At 46.2% G+C, this 16,185-nt stretch overlaps 1 protein-coding gene across 9 annotated transcripts in view; it reads left to right on the top strand.

Moving 5' to 3' along the window:
• The first annotated feature begins 1,573 nt into the window (after positions 1 to 1,573).
• Pax8 (paired box 8) overlaps positions 1,574 to 16,185 on the top strand; it is a 57,871-nt gene continuing 43,259 nt past the window's right edge. For 8 of the 9 annotated variants that reach the window (XM_090336351.1, XM_090336354.1, XM_090336358.1 and 5 more), the window contains exons 1-3: positions 1,574 to 1,673; positions 2,023 to 2,161; positions 3,292 to 3,408. In XM_090336351.1, the coding sequence (XP_090192477.1) occupies positions 2,137 to 2,161; positions 3,292 to 3,408 (142 nt within the window). In that variant the 5' untranslated portion in view covers positions 1,574 to 1,673; positions 2,023 to 2,136. The remainder of the gene's footprint in view (positions 1,674 to 2,022; positions 2,162 to 3,291; positions 3,409 to 16,185) is intronic. The other variant, XM_090336356.1, reaches the window with a different exon arrangement.

A 16,185-nucleotide genomic window follows, 5' to 3' on the forward strand; every position in this document is an offset into this window, starting at 1 on the left:
ATATATGACTCTCAATTATTGACATCTGTCGGGTCCTTGGCTTGAGTAGAAATTCATGGGTTTGCAGAACTTTTTGAATGAGACAACTTGGAAGCAGCTCAGAGTGCGACCTCTCTAGTGAGAGGAGTGCAGAGTCTCCATCTCTCTGTCACTCCACTGGGTCCCCTCCAGTGTCAGGGCAGAGATCCCTTAGGGGGGTTAGGGGTGGAATCCTTGGGACTAATGATCCACTTTCATCCTGTTAAGTGTCTACCATTTTTCCCAGGGAGGGAGTCTAATGGAAGAAGCTGAGGATCTAAATCTTTCCAAATCATAGCAGTTTTCAACCATTCTGGAGAAACATTTAAAATACTAAAGTGTTTTTACTTAAAGACCTTTACAAATGGGGAAGCTCTATCCCATAGCATAGATAATTCTTTTCATGAACCAACTAATGCCAGAGAGAGAGAGAGAGAGAGAGAGAGAGAGAGAGAGAGAGAGAGAGAGAGAGAGAGAGAGAGAGAGAGAGAGAGAGAGAGAGAGAATGGAGAATGTCCTGGGCCCTTCCACATGTTTCCTTCTCCATCTAATAATGCCTTAGCCTGTCTATGCCTCAGCAACCCTTCAAGGTAACACAGCTCCTTAGAAGCCTTTGGGGATGTCTATCAGCTTCAATCCTAAAGCCAGAGATCTGGCATGGGGTTGGGGAAGTATCGGGCCTTACTCCATTGGCTTGTAGGTATTTCCAAATATTTGCTTCTACCAGCTCAAAATCTTCCCTGTACCCATAATCCCTCCTCCACAGACAAAAGGGCCTCTGGAGTCTACCTAAAGAAAGCCTCCTTACCCTGACCAGACCTCAGCAATGAGAAGTGTGGACTCCAAACTCCAAGGCCACGGGTCAACCCACTCCTGTCGATTCTAAAGCCCTTCTAGGAGGAGGTGAAATTTAATCCCTCAGTGTTCTTTCAAACTTTTCTTCCAAGTGCAAAATTTTCAAGGAGTAAACAAGAGGAAGGTGGCTGTACATGTCTGCCCGCATGGAGAAGAATCCCAGTGGCTTGGGATGTGACCAAAGGAAACCAATTTCAAGGCTGTTCAGGGGCCTTCCCCAGAATAAGTCCACATTAGTGATTCCCCACCCACCCTCACCCAGAAGCTGGGAGCACCCTCTTAGCGGGCTTCTAGGGCAAAAAACTAGGCTTCAAAACTAAAGTTCCTTCCTGAAGAATAAACGTCTGTTATCCGTGAACAGATCAGGGGAGAGTTATGGGTGTCACAGAGGAACTACGCTGCTTACTCTGATGGTCAACCACCCCACGAGGCCCCAGAGAACCTCACCCTCACCCTAGGTCTTTTATCTCCCACTCCTCTAGCATTTCCAGGCTGGCTGAGTTAGGGCTTCCTCTCTTCCCTCCGCTGGAAACAGAAGCTCCGGCAAATGTTTCTAACTCCTGAGTCCACTCAGCCATGTCCCCCTTGCAAAATCCTCCCCTTCCCGCACCCCCCTGCACCCAGCCAGCCAATCGGCGGCCTGAGAGCCTCGCCAGACCCATCTCCCAGGGCCTCAGCGGGATAAAACCGGTCGGCGATGCCGAGTGGATGGGAACAAACTTCAGAAGGAGGAAAGACACACGGCCCAGGGCACCATACAGGTGGACCCAGGCAGTGAAGGCCTGTGTCCAGCCAGCCAGGTATGCCACGCGGGGGTTGACAAGGAACAAGTTGGCTGGGGGAAAAGTGGGACTTGCAGAAATGACAGGGTCCCAGCAAGTCTGGCCAACCCTCCCACGTCAACTAGGTTAAGGCCGGGACAGTGGAGAGCAGGGTGGGTAATGGGACTGGAGTTGGAGCTTCTTCTGTGCCTCCAATTCCGGATCTTCCAGACTGATAAGTAAGCGAGGCCTGGCTGAGATTGGCCTTATTTCCCCGTCAGGCTCCTGGAGGCTTGGCATGCAGTTGAAGTCTAAGGGGCAGGGTGTGGGTACCCGGTCTAACGTTAAGGGCATCGGATCTCAAGCCCCTTCCTTTGGGTCTGTGCAGGGCAGCGGCGCAGCGGCATAGTGTGCGGGCCGGACCTGAGTTTAAAAAAAAGAAAGAAAGAAAGAAAGAAAAAGCCCCAAGTGCCACAGGAAGAGAGAGAGCGACTCCCTGGCGATGCCGCACAACTCCATCAGATCGGGTAAGGATGGAGCTGGGCCCGGCGGGGACCCCCGAGCCCCCGGGCGCCGGGGAGCGTCAGTGCGTGCGCTCGGATCCGCAGGGCTGGCGAGCTTTGAGCTCCCGGCTGGTGAGGACCACCTTGGTGGGGACCGAGCTTGGGGAAGCCCTGGGCCTAACTCTCCGCCTGGCTGTTTTGGGGTCCCCCTTCCACCTGACCGAGCCACCCTCGCCAGGCTTTGGTTTCGGCCGGACTACACAGAGCGGTGAGGGGTTCTCTGCGGGGCCGCAGGGGTTGTACTTGGCGCTCCATCTTGCATGGCCCGTTCTGGTGAACAGCCTTCGGCTTCTCAGATCCGTGGGCGCCTGGGTGCTGCCGGGCTCGCGACCCCCTTGCCCCCCGCCGACCTCTGCGCTCCCGTCTCTCCCTGTGAATCCCCTAATGGGACTGTGAGCTCTGCGCCTCGCTCACGCCCAGGGCTGAGGAGCCCAACGCCGGGGATCGGGCAGCCGGGGACTGGCTCTGACGCTCCGGGAGTCCCTGGCCCCTCACCGGGCAGACAGCGAGCGTCTCCTGCGGGTGTCTCGCCGGCGGGGACCCAGGCTGTCAGCGCGTCCGATCCGCCTCCACACCTGCGCCCCGGGCCTAGGGCCTTCAAAGCGCTTGGGCTTCCCGACTGGCGTGCCTGCTCCCCGGGCTCCTCACCCGGGCCAGGCGGGGTCTGTCCGGGGAACGAGTGCCCCCCGCCCCGGGGGTCGGGGCGTGGAGGACGCGGTGGGTACCGCCGCTCCGCGGACGGCCAAGGGAAGCGCGATTCGGCCCCCGCGGTGATGGATGGAGCACGGGCGGCCGCGAGGAAAGCGATTTATGGGGCCAGGGCTCATCGCTATCGATTTGGGCCGGGGACGTGAAAGGAAATCGATATTCTCGGCGAATATGAAGTCCTGCTCCGCAAACGGGACATTTGTTATAATAAGGAGGGTCGGGGGGCCCGGCGCGGCCCCGGGCTGAGATCTCTCTATTGAGCCGCGAGCGCGCGGAGGTCGGGCTGCGGGGCGCAGTGGCGGGGTCGGGGCGCCCCGGCTCCTCTCGGAGGGGGCGTCGGCCACCTCCTGGGGCGCCGAAAGGTTTCTCATCTTGGTTCGTTCTAGATCCGCAGATGGAGCCAGCAGGATGCTTTCTCCGTTGCTCCAGCTGCCTCCTGAGAAAGGGACCAGAACCGTGCCAGCCATTCCCTGCGGACCTGGGGCAGTTTCTGGGGCTGCCAGGTTAGAGAGCTAAGACCTTTCACCCAAGTCGCAGGGTTGGTGAGGCCGGGGACTGGGCAGCGGCTGCTCCCAGAAGCCCGGCGAAAGCCAGAGCAAGCTGGGTCCAGGACCCGACGTCGCCCAGGTCTGGGGATCCGGATGGTCTCCCGGGCCTGGCGCGCCGTGCCCGGGCCCAGCCCACGCCAAATGCTCGCTCCCATTCACTTCCGCCAGGCTTGTTTTTTTTTTTTTTTTTTTTTTAAAGAGTTTCGCTGTTTACCCCCCCCCCCACGACCTTCCCCTGACCTTTCGGGCAACGGTACGAGTGGGTGCTCAAACACCTTGAATTTACTGGGTTGTGCGAGATCTTTCCTCCCCACTGACGCTGCGGAAAAAACGAAAACAGTCACAGCTTAAAGAAAAAAAAAAGCTACTTATTTTCATGCTAGTAGCACTCATTAGAATTTATGGGGATCCAAGAAGGAAAGACGAAATAGGCACAAATTTATCTTTATTTATTATTTTTATCAACAACGATCTCAGATGATGAGAGGAGGATTTCCCATTAGCTCAGATACAGATTTCCCTTGGGGTGGGGGAAGGAGCCAGGCCAGGTATGGGGGGAGTGTTGCAGGGGGAGATCAAAAGGACTTCAACTCTCTCCCCCAAACAAATAAGAACAAGGGAAAAAAGCCTTTGGAGAAGGGAGAAGGACACTTCCTTCCTTCATTCGCTGAATTTAGTGCTTGAAGAAAATGGCTTTAGATGTCTTCAGCTGTTTAAGGTTGTCCCCTAATTATTTCTGACTCTCTAGTTCAAGCTGAGCAGGAGACTATCGTTTTGATCCGTTTACTTGGTACTATTGCCTATATTTAAGCGGAATTCATAAGCTGATCCTTCTTGTTTTTAGAAGCCCATTTTCCCCCCTCTTAGTTTTTAGCATCCTCCCGGCCTCTCAGCCCCGCACCTCCTTTTCTAAGTTGAGCAGTAAGCAGGGAGCTCTCCTTGAAGTTTTTTCCAAAGCAGACTCCTGAGAGTGAGCATCTGCTTGGCTTTTCCCAACGGCGAGGGCGGCCAAACGCGCTATTTCCCCAAACTTCAAACCCTGAGACACCCTAGAAAAGTTTCCTGCACGCTTTCCCCTCCCAGGTTACCAAGGTTCGCTTTAGGCTCACCCTCTGCTAATTTCGCTGTGCAGAGACCATCTTTCCTCCCCTACAGCTTTGTTCTGAAGAAATGGTGCTAGCGAATTATTCTGAGGCCGGCAAGCCAGTGAGAGCTAAATGCTAGGTAAAATCCGCAAGATTTTTTTGTTGCATCAGGGAACAAAATGTTCGATAGCAGAAATATTTGTTTAATTTAAAGGTTCATGAAAAATAATAAATGGCACATAAGTATTAAAGTGTGAGTAAATGCTGTATCAGTGAGAAAGAATTATGTAAAAGCAAGCCAGGTGCCATCAAATTTTATAAAAAAAATAATTTGCAATCTTCATAATGACTTACAAAGAGAATCCGCTTGCTAGGATGATCATAGTTCACGAAACTAAAGCTCCCGCCCTTCCTCCTGGTTTTAGACTTGAAGGAAAAGGGAATAACTACATCTGAGGAAGGATTCGTTTCTTTCCCAGGATTTTTGCCTGGGTTAAAAGCAAAGTCTTTGGGGAGAGGAAACATAGTATTGAAGAACATAAAGAGGTATTGGGGTTCCTCAATTCATCTTTGTTTCAAGATGGTCTCTCCTCCCACCCTTCTCAATGCAAGTTAATTAGGAGATAATTTAGTTACCTTGTGAATTAGTTTTAAGATAAGTATCTTTTCAAGCTTTGTCACTTTAATTGCCCCACTGATTGATAAGAAGTAATTATTTCTAATTGACACTTTTTGATGTCTATTGGAAGCATTTATCTGGGACCTTTTTGGACTAGGAGGAAAGTTAATTAATTTTTTTCAGTCTAGATCAAAAAAAAAAAACCTGCCTAAATTTTCTGAAAAGGACAAAGGGAAGTAAACTGAAACAAAACCCAATCTCATGGAACTTCAGTTATTTAAAAGTATTCTGATTCAAATGAAACAAATCTGTTGCTAGAAAAAAATGTACTATTTATGAACTGAGATCTCTAAGTTTAACGAAGTGTGCATTTGGGGGAGACATATTTTCTCATGAATAAATTTACAAGCTCTTTATATGCCAACTTCATTTTAAATTAAGCCTCTCTACTTGATAATTTTTGAAATGTAAAAGGCAATGGAATTTACATATATAAATATAAAATCAATAGAATGTTCAGAATAAATAAAATCATTTTTGTAATAGTTAATAGTAAGAAGGATTTACTAGGTCATTCTTGTTCTGTAATTATTGATGGGGTTGGTATAAAGGTGAAACTTTTCTTATGGTGACATGCCATCTCATAACTAAACCTTGGAGTAAACAGTTTAATAATTTACAGCCTCTAGAACAATTTTTTAAAATTCTGTGCGAAAGACAGGGAAGAATAGAGAGAGAAAGAACGTCAATGAAGACGAGGTAATATCAAAGCAAAAAAGATAAGCAAAGAAGGTGGCTGAGAATAAAATGAAAGTGCTTATTACAGAAAGGAAGGTAGCCAGGTGTACAGAATCTTTGCTATTCGATATAAGAAAACTGAAATCCCATTTTCTGAATTGTTCTTTTGAACACAAGTTCTTTATGATAAACCCTAACCCACTGTTTTCTACCATCCTAGACCCCCACTTTTTCTATACATAAAAAGGCAGAATCTTTGAGAACCGTCTGGTCAGAAGATTATCTGACTATCAAAGTTTTAATTTGAGAGTCCAAGGAAAGAAAACAAGAAAATAATCATCATGCTTTGAGGATTTACCAAGATATTGGAGTGTTACTGTTTTATTTCATGAGAGCCCCTGTAATCTTCATCGCTAGTACCTATGCAGTCTTTTCATACTCAGACTTGTGACTTCGTGACATGAGGATATGTTTCTGAGTAAACCAAAAGAAAAGACACACACACACACACACACACACACACACACACACACACACCCGCATACCTGGTATTAGAAGAACATAATTATGCAAGATTAACTTCATTTAGATTAATTTCAGCTAGTGCCATTTCAATCATTTATATATAAAATATTGTTTGCTTTTAATGATGTTTCTCCCAGATTACTCGGAGCTGAAAGAATGAGGAAACATTTTAAATGAAAAAGAAATTTAAGACGCACAACAGCAGATAATATCACATACCAACCTCACTACTAGCAAAATTGAAAAAAATATAAATAATGCAAAAAAATCAGCAAGGGAGAATTTAGTAATGGAAAATTCCCCTGCAATTAAATGAAACAGTAATTTAGTGCAGATATGCCTGAATGAATTAGCATTTATTAATTGGTTCTCATAAAAAACAATTTGTGTGCGTATGGGGAGGGTAGTGTAAAAATTTTATTTTTCCATAGGAAATGTTCCTCAAATGTTCATGTCAAATTATGTCATTAGTACATGCTATTTTGTGGAAAGTTCCAATTCTTTCACTGGTAAGTTCCTTCTGAAGCTCCCATCTCCACCCCTAGCAGAAATAGATGAAAGGGGGTCCCCTTTCTTCTCTTGGTACATTTCCAAACATAAAATTGATGGGGTACACATACAGGCAGAATCTACTATTCTTAGGAACATCCAAACCAGGTACTCCAAAAGATTGTTAGGTGATTCTCATTCTCTGGATCAAAACTCACTGAGGCAGAGAAGGCCTCTGAGGTTTTGGTCCCTTCCAGCCTGCTGAAGTATCCTCACTGGCTCAGGCAGTAGCTGCAGCTTGCAAGCTCAGTGAGGAGCTTGCTAGGGTTGACTGGTGCATGGATGTGTTTACTTTCTCTTCTTTCTCTTGCCTTAGTTGGTCTGTTTTCAGTTCTAAGCATGTTCAAGCTGCTCTGTCAGTCGAAGAGGTGCTCAGTTCTCAGTTAAGCTAGGAAGCTTTGAGCTCAGTGGTTCCCAGTACAGAAGGAGTCAAAAGATAAAAGAAGCAGCTTCCTTTTAGGAGAGAGTTGAAAGAGGGAGGAGAGGCAGAGAGAGGAAAGTGGGGTGGGGGGAAGGGAGGGAGAGATGATTTTCAAAGGAGGAGGAAGGGAGTGAGCCCCTTTGGAGATACAGATTGCTTCAGTTATAGGTATAGGCTGAGGCACTGGTTCCCCATCAGTCCCCGCTTCCTTCAGTGCTAGAAGCCAGGGGTGCACTATACAAGAGGAGAATAAGCCCCTCACTCTGTGCTTGGAAGGGATGGGCTCAGATTGTAGCACCTTAGCCCAGGTTGTTTAAAAGAGGAGATAGGTGAAATGCTTGCTTCTAAAAGGGATGTTTGGAGGCTGTCTTTCAGGAGAAAAGTACAGAAAACAATCCAGTGTATAGTGAATAGCCCTAAAATGGTCTCTGGAACAGGATGGGTGAGCAGAAACTAACTGCACACTTATCTACAGTAATGACAGACTTTCAAGTACATCTTGAAGATTGATGGTTATTTTTAGCATGTCCAGAGTTAGGCTGATGGGTCTATTTGGGTTTCCAGCCTGCTCTAGACCCCTTCCATAGCCACAGGGGGACTTGATGAGTAAATGTCTGTCATTCAAGCTATTGGTCATAAAAAAAATCTTGCCGGAAAATTTTCTGTTTAAACATGGAATTCATATTACTGAGTCTGAGTTACCCAGGAATGAGTGTGGGTAGAAACAGGTCTTTACTAAGTCTTATTCAAGGTCAAAGGCGGGAGAGTTCAAGACTCCTCCTGGGATACTTAGTCCCATTTTCTGTTTATTCCTGAAGACCCCCCCAATAGTCTCACATATCATGTATGATGCCAAGTATTTCTAGGGTGCCTTATAACCACTGCTGCCCTTCTTTTATATCCAAAGAAAGAGACTATATTTACAAGAGCCAAGCTTATACTGTCACTAGGGTGAGCTTTCAGTAAGTGGTAGCTACAATGATGATCTCCAAGGCCTGTGACAGGTGGGGTGTTGTGCTGAGGGTGGATTCATCTGTCATCTCATTTAATTCCCCTAACGCTGCCCTACAGCTGCTGCTATAGATGTTCTCACAGAAAAAAAAAAAGAAGAAGAAAACTAATGCTCAGAGAGGTAGATCTGTCTCTACTTTCCTGCCCACTACTCGGACCCACCCACATCTAGTTCTCCAACAACTCCTTGTCCTACCAGGAGAACAATGATTCATACCTGCAAATTCAGTGAAAACTCAGCCAGAGCTCCAAGTGCCTGCACCAGCGGAAATCTTCATGGTCTTCTAAGAGCTCTTTCCATATCCATGTCCTGAGCTTTATTGAAATTGATTATCATAAATGTCATTTTGGTGTGGTCCTCAGTCTTCCCGCTGTGAAACAGGTGATGTAGCACTATCGTGATATCTCATCTCAGAGCAACTTCGGAGAGAAGGAAGGAGAAGGACCTTAAAAAACACACACATTCCCTCAGAACTATAGTGTGTCTGCTTCCACCAGAGAAGACAACAGTCTCTGGGCATCCCCAAATGCTTGAATGTCTATTGGAGGTTTATTTCCCTCCTTGGCAAGGTAAGACCACAATAGCCTGGGCCCATCTTAAGGATGGAGAAGTATCTGTGGCAGAATAACTTTGGAGTCCCCAGGCTTATCCACTCTTCCAAGGGCCAGCATTGGACCTTCCCTCCTCCATGCAGCACAGCCAGAAGTGGTAGAGGCGCTGGTGGCTGCATTCCGTCTGCAGTCTCCTCGAACGCCTCTGAGTGGAGACTTCAAAATTAAGGCTTTTGCTCGTTTGATCTTCTGTAAAGGTTCAGACTGTAAGCATGTTTGAAAGGGGAACCTTCTTAACAATGTTATTGTTGCGTGTGGAGAGTAGCTGGCTTATACTTGAGCAGTTGGTATTTCTCGGGTGAAAAGCTCTCTTTGAGGAAAAAAAATGCATTTCTTCTCTTCCTCCTTCTAATTCTAATTTTTCTTCTTTTCAGCTGCAGTGGTCAGTGGTTTTGTCTTTTATCATTCGTTTTTCCTCAGTGGCCTTGGAGTGACCTGGGTAGTTAGTGCTAATTAGTCTGCTGAGACATAATGTCACTGTCAGGCCAGCACAGCAGAAAGGTCCAGCATGGTCAGGATGATGCATCTAAGAGGGAAATGGCTTAATCTGCTGTCACCGTGTGAACTGTGTGTTTGCACACACCCGGGGCCCTCTGTGTGAGCTGCATTTTTTTTTTATTCCCCAGTGTTTCTAGAAGGACAGCACATCTATTATTTTGAGGATAAGCTCAGGGGCCAGGAGGTGTCAAGAGGGTGAGGGACGTTTGATTTGAGTGTGAAGTCCAGGCTGTATGGCAGTCCCCAAAGTGCCTGCTTTGCCAGCAGCAGCAGGAGGATAAGCCTGGAGGCTTTGTTCTTAACCCAGACCCTTATGGAAGTCAATTGTCTCTCTGAGCTTGATTTCTTCATCTGTGTAAAATAGAAGGGATGTTGTGGGGCTTCTAGAAAGCAATCTAAGGAAAATCGGTGTCTTCAGTGGGCAGAGAGCAGCTAGTCAAGAAATTGTTTTCTACCAGATACAGAGATAACCAGAGAAGGCCTCTCTAGGGCACATTTCCAGTTTCTATTGTCTTAGTACTTTCTGTGAAACTTCAAATGGGTAACTTGAAACCCAGCTTGAAATTTTGTTTCTCTTAAAATATGGGAGAGACTTCCACATAGTGGAAACAATAGGCATATCACATGTTGAGGCAAAAAGCCAGAGATAAATGGGCTAGTGACTCAAGCCTATAATCCAAACTATTCAGAAGGCTAAGGACCTGAAGGATGGAGGCTCAAAGCCATCTCTGGCAGAAAAGTCTGAAAGATTCCACTTCCAATCAGACAGCAAAATTCTGGACAGGAGGTATGGATTAACTGGTAGAGTGCCAGCTATGAATAAAACAGTGAGGACCCGAGTTCAATTCCTAGCACCAACACAACAAACAAAAATAAATGGAAGCAGTATCTGAGAAAGTTGGCCAGGCTTCCCACAGACATTGTAGTTCTGTATAGAAAAGGATTTCCTATTTCAGTTTTCAAGAAAACCCAATAGTAGCAGGAGCATTAGGAAATGATAGGACAATTCATGTATGGACTTATTATTTTGGAATCAGAACACTAAACAAGAGCTCACATGAATCTGCACTGGTTCTTTTGAATACAGTTAAGATGCCAGAGACACAGAAACACTAGTCTTAGGAACTTGTTTTGCTTTTTGTTTGTTTTCTTGTATTGGAGTTTGAACTCAGGGCTTGGGGTGGTCTCCTCTAGCTTGTTTTTGTTGTTGGTGGTGCCTGTTTGGGTTTTTTTTGTGTGACTTTTTTTTTTTGCCAGTCTTGGGCTTGAGCTCAGGGCCTGAGCACTGTCCTTGGACTTTCTCAAGGCTAGAGCTCTACCACTTGAGCCTCAGCACCACTTCCAGCTTTTTTCTATGTATGTGGTACCGAGGAATCGAACCCGGGTCTTTGTGCATGCTAGGCAAGCACTCTACCGCTAGGCCAAACTCCCGGCCCTGTTTGGGTTTTTTTTTTGTACTGATTCTGGGTCATGAACGCAGGGCCTAGTTACAGTCTCTGGGCTTTTGAAGCTTAAAGCTAACACTTTATCACTTGAACCACATCCCTAGCTTTTTTTTGGGGGGGTGTTAACTTTTTTGGGGGGAGGGGATTCATCGAAGACAAGAGCCTCACAGATTTTTCTTCCCAAGCTGTCTTCAAACCAGGATCCTCAGATCTCAGTCTCTTGAGGAGTTAGATTTATAAGCGTGAGAGCCTTGGCCACCTATCTAGAAGTCTGCTTTCAATCAGCATAGAATCACATAATGACTTTAAATATTAAAACCCACCAATCTTCTACTTTATCCTATTTTTTTAATCTCACCTTTCTCATTTAGTTGTTTTGTAGTTTCCTGCTTCGGTATGATAATCCAGTTTTGGCATGATAGCAAATGCTATTGCCATACAAAGGTCTGAGGAAAGGTGCACTAACACTTGGCATGAATCTTGTGTTCTTTGATTCTAACATTGAGACTGAGCCTTGTTCCTGTGTCAGAATGGAGGTGATGGTGGTGAATTCCTGACACTCTCACTGGGGTGTTGTTTTTTTTTTTTTTTTTTTTTTTGCCAGTCCTGGGCTTGAGCTCAGGGCCTGAGCACTGTCCTTGGACTTTCTCAAGGCTAGAGCTCTACCACTTGAGCCTCAGCACCACTTCCAGCTTTTTTCTATGTATGTGGTACCAAGGAATCGAACCCGGGTCTTCAAGCATGCTAGGCAAGCACTTTAACCACTAGGCCAAACTCCCGGCCCCTCACTGGGCTGTTTCTAATGGGAGGTCTTGCTGAGGTGGGAGCAAGGTGGCAGAAGGTTGTTAGAAGCTGGGAATCGGGACAGGAAATGGTACTGGAGGCAAGCTAGGAAGCAGCTGGAATCTGAGGGTTAGTCATCACTCAACTTTAACTAGTCCTCATAGAAGCTACTGCCACATATAGAACGTCATGCCAGCAATACTGGCATTTGTGACCAGGGGAGAGAAAGTAAATGATTTGAGATTTGACAAAATCCATGATTCCATTGAAAGAAAACAGACCCACAGTCTCAGATGATAGGAATAAGCAGGCTAAGTAATTGAAGGACAGGACTAGAATGAGCCTTGACAGTTCAAGGGGGGAGAGTGGAGCTGCTGATCCACCAGGGAGCACCGGAGATCATTTATCTTGAATAGGCATCCCAACCACAGCATCATCTCTGATAGTTAAACCTCCTCTGGCCCTTGAAGAGGCAGCCTGGGAAGCTCTGTGAAATTAGTTCCATGATAATCTAGGCTAGGGGTCCATGTCGTGTGGCCTTCCAGCTCAAAGCAAATGGTGACAGAGCTGGAGGTACCAATACAATGGAGACATATCCACTTCCACCAAACCTAAATGCTTGCTGGACACATCCAGTGCTCGATTCGTATGCCGTCATAGTTTGCAAACTTTGTAGGGCTTTTCATCTCTAAACCTCCCTTATCCTTGTCATTGACATGTCCTACTGCCCTGAGATTCTGCCTTCCTCTAGTCCGGGCTAGCTGAACTCTATTATCTAGAAGGTGTTTAACTTTCTATACTCTAGTATAGACACAATTATGGGCAACCTTCTATTGCCTGCAGATTATTTTGCTAGTGTTCCTCAATTTGCCCATGTTGATGGTGTCATTCTTGCAGCCAGGGAACTGACTTTTTTCCCCATTGGCACAGATAAAATGGACTGCTTAAAAGGCTGGTCTTTAGGAATAGCTACACCTGGATTTAAATCCCATTCAACTATTCACACTTCAGGAACCATTTAGTTTGTCAATCAAGTGGGACTCATCAGTCCTGGCTCAAGATGGGCCGGTGTTATGTTCATGAAGCATTCATACCCCACAAATTCCAACTATACTCAGCCAACCTAGCTCTTATGCCATCACACTTAAAGACTTCCAGTTTTCCTCTCCCCAGGTCCCTAGGTCCCCAGGCCTCGTAGGCCTGCATTTGCAAGGCTGTTTTGAAATCTGCTTTGCTGAGGTGTATTCATCTCTGGTTCTCACCTTTTAGACTATAGCTACTTAAGTTCCCAGCTAGACAGGTGTTACATACATCTGAAAAACTGTAAAGATTTTGTTATAGTGAATAGTCCACTTAGACTAAGGGTCATTCAAGGCCAGGAGACTCAAAAATGAGGCCAAACACCACATACTATGGATAAAGAAACTGAAGGCCAGAGAAATGTGCCTTGATCCAGATCCGCAGCCCCTGTGGCAGAGCTGAGAACTCCTCAAAACCAGGACACAATGGTGCCTCCCAGGGTATGGTATGGGTAGAGAGATGACTCTAAGCTGAGGGAACAAACCCAGGTTGTAGCCTGTTCTGACAGAGCATAGACTGGATGATAGAGCCTCTTTCACCTGCTGGTGAAGACTGGGAAATCCAATGACAGCTTCTGGACACGCAAACATATAATCACACACCATGTATACACAGATACACAATACTCATTTTCTTATAATAGAAACACACTAATAATAAACCTTTACAACACACATTCGTGCATATTAAACACAGTCCTAGATCTATAGGTGAATAAGAAACAGGCATGCAAAGAAGAGACTTCTAGAAATTCAACTATGAAGTTACAGGTTCGATGCATCCTGGTTGACTCTACAGTTGGACAGAAGGACAACACAATGGATGGGATGGGGACCATTGAAAACTCAGGGAATCTGTTCTGTGTTGCAGGTCCAGTTAGGTCCTTAGAGCCGTGGATCTCTTGTTCTTGCCGCCTATCTAGAGAAACAAAAGCGTCTAGCCATTTCCTCCCTTTCCACCTGTATAAGGAGGCCCACACAATCTTGCATTTTATATTCTGGTGTTTAGTTGAATCCTGGGGTTAGTCAACTATAGTCCCTAGTATCACTGGATCTCTGGGGTTCATGGTTATGTTTTTCTAGGTCAGGGCAAAGCTAACAAAGGGGGGTGTAGCAAATAGCAGAAAGGCTCATTCTTTCCAGAATCCAGCCTGTGTTTCACCCTGAGGAGTGAGGGTGTCCTCTGCTTAGATCACAGGATATCTTCTCTAGCATCCTTGCCTCATTCAGATTTTATAAGCAACGAGGCTCCAGTGAGGTCCTTGTTTTGGCCCCACTGCCTAAAGAATAGCAGTGTCCTACCTTACTCATACCTGTGCTCACTAGGACCTGAAGGAGGGATGTGAAAGTGAACAGCAAGGTAGCAGATGCCCGGCCTTGTTTATTGCCCCGCTTACATAGGCAGGATCCATGATGGTTGCAAATAATATGGTGGTATCAAATATTCTGCACATTCGACCAAACAATATTTGTGGACATTTTTAGATACCCGGGTCAGAAAAGGTGTTCATTGCTACAGTCTAAATTACTAGCAAGAAAAATTGGAACTGAGAGTGTGGCCTAGTGTGCTTGTCCAATATGCAGGAAGCCCTGGGTTCGATTCCTCTGTATTACATACACAGAAAAAGCTGAAATGATGTTGTGACTCAAGTACCAAAGTCCTAGCCTTGAGAATGCTCAAGACTCTGAGTTCAAGCCCCAGGACTGGCAAAAAGAACCAAGAAAAGAAAAGTACATTTGTGCCTTTAAGCTTAAGACATGAATGCTTCTATTTAGGAGCCATTTAGGTTTCCTTAGAACCTACGATCTGATTCAGCAACACATCCGTTTTACTGTATTGAGCTCACTGTTTTATGGTATGGTTTTGCTGAACACTGTGACCCTCTATATGTCCCATGTCCAAACAAGTGTTACAACAGCTGGCATTGGCATTAAGTGTGTCTTCTCTGATGTCCACAGGAGGAGAAACATTGTTTTGTACAAAAGCACCTCTTAGTTCTGTTTCCTGGTAAAGCCTCCTTCTTCCTAGGCACATAGCATGGCTCATAGATGTTGGCCACTTAAGGAATCCAGCTGCTTTGCAGCCATGTATGGTAGGCTAGCAGAGAAGGCCTCCTGGTACTCGACTCCCCAGATGTGCCTATCACACCTGTTCAAGTTGCTCCCCTATCTTCTATTCCACCCGGGGCCATGTGTCCCTCTCAAGTTTTAGTGATTATTAAAGAAAGCATGATTTCTTTTGTCTCCTTCTGGGCAACAGGCACAGACTTCTGGGAAGACTCCTAGTCCTAGTCCTCCACTCTCTCCCTCCTCCTGGTCCCTTTCTGTGATAGGTGAGTAGTGCTCTGCGCTCAGATCTTTGCAAGTTTTGTTCTGGCATCTAAAGAAAGGCCTTGTGCGACCTATTTTCTGACTCTGACTTCTCAGTCTCATGCCTGGCTCTCTTTTGTACCTAGAGGTGCCCTGTGCAAATCCAACACTCCGACTCTCTGCCACTTAATTCAGTTACCTTTGGGGTTTATGATGCACCCTCACCCAGTCAGGCAATCATGTATTCTTTGGCCTTGCCTTCAGTTGCTGTGTGTTTGTTTGTTTATTTGTTTTGCCAGTTCTGGGGCTTGAACTTGGGGCCTGGGAACTGTCCTTGACCGTTCTCAAGGCTGGTGCTCTAACCACTTGAGCCACAGTACTGCTTCTGGCATTTTTTTGTGTATGTGGTACTGAGGAATGGAACCAAGGGCTTTGTGCACGCTAGGCAAGCACAGTCTATCACTCAGCCATACTCCCGGTCTTGCCTTCAGTTTTTTTTTTTTTTGCCAGTCCTGGGGCTTGGACTCAGGGCCTGAACACGGTCCTTGGGCATTCCTCAAGGATAGGGCTCTACCACTAGAGCCACAGCACCACTTCTGGCTTTTTCTATGTATGTGTTACCGAGGAATTGAACCTGCATCTTCGTGCATGCTAAGCAAGCACTCTACCTCTAGGCCATGCTCCCAGCCCGCCTTCAGTTTTTAACTTCAATAATTCAAGGAGCATTAGTACTTAATTATACCATTCAATAAGTAAATGTCTATTAAACTCTCTAGTGTGGCCGATGTGGAGTTAACTTCAGTGTCTGAGAACTTAAGATCAAGTGCTTGTGCTTTCAAGTTGCCATTACAGAGAGAGAAAAACCAACTGGACTTTTACCCACAACCAAAGGAAGAAAGAAAAGGCTTCAGTCCTGCCAGGCAGAAAGTGCTGAACTAGTGAGGAGTGAGAGGCTAGCTGGATGCCGCCCAGTGGGTGGGCCCTGAGGCAGGAGTTCAGGGAAGGAGCCACCCAACAGAGACATGGAGACCTAAGAGCACCTGTTAAGGAGACAACG

This window comes from Megascapheus bottae, chromosome 7 (assembly GCF_031878675.1).
Source record: "Megascapheus bottae isolate mThoBot1 chromosome 7, mThoBot2.hap1, whole genome shotgun sequence".
In the NCBI taxonomy this organism is placed as follows: Eukaryota; Metazoa; Chordata; class Mammalia; order Rodentia; family Geomyidae; genus Megascapheus; species Megascapheus bottae.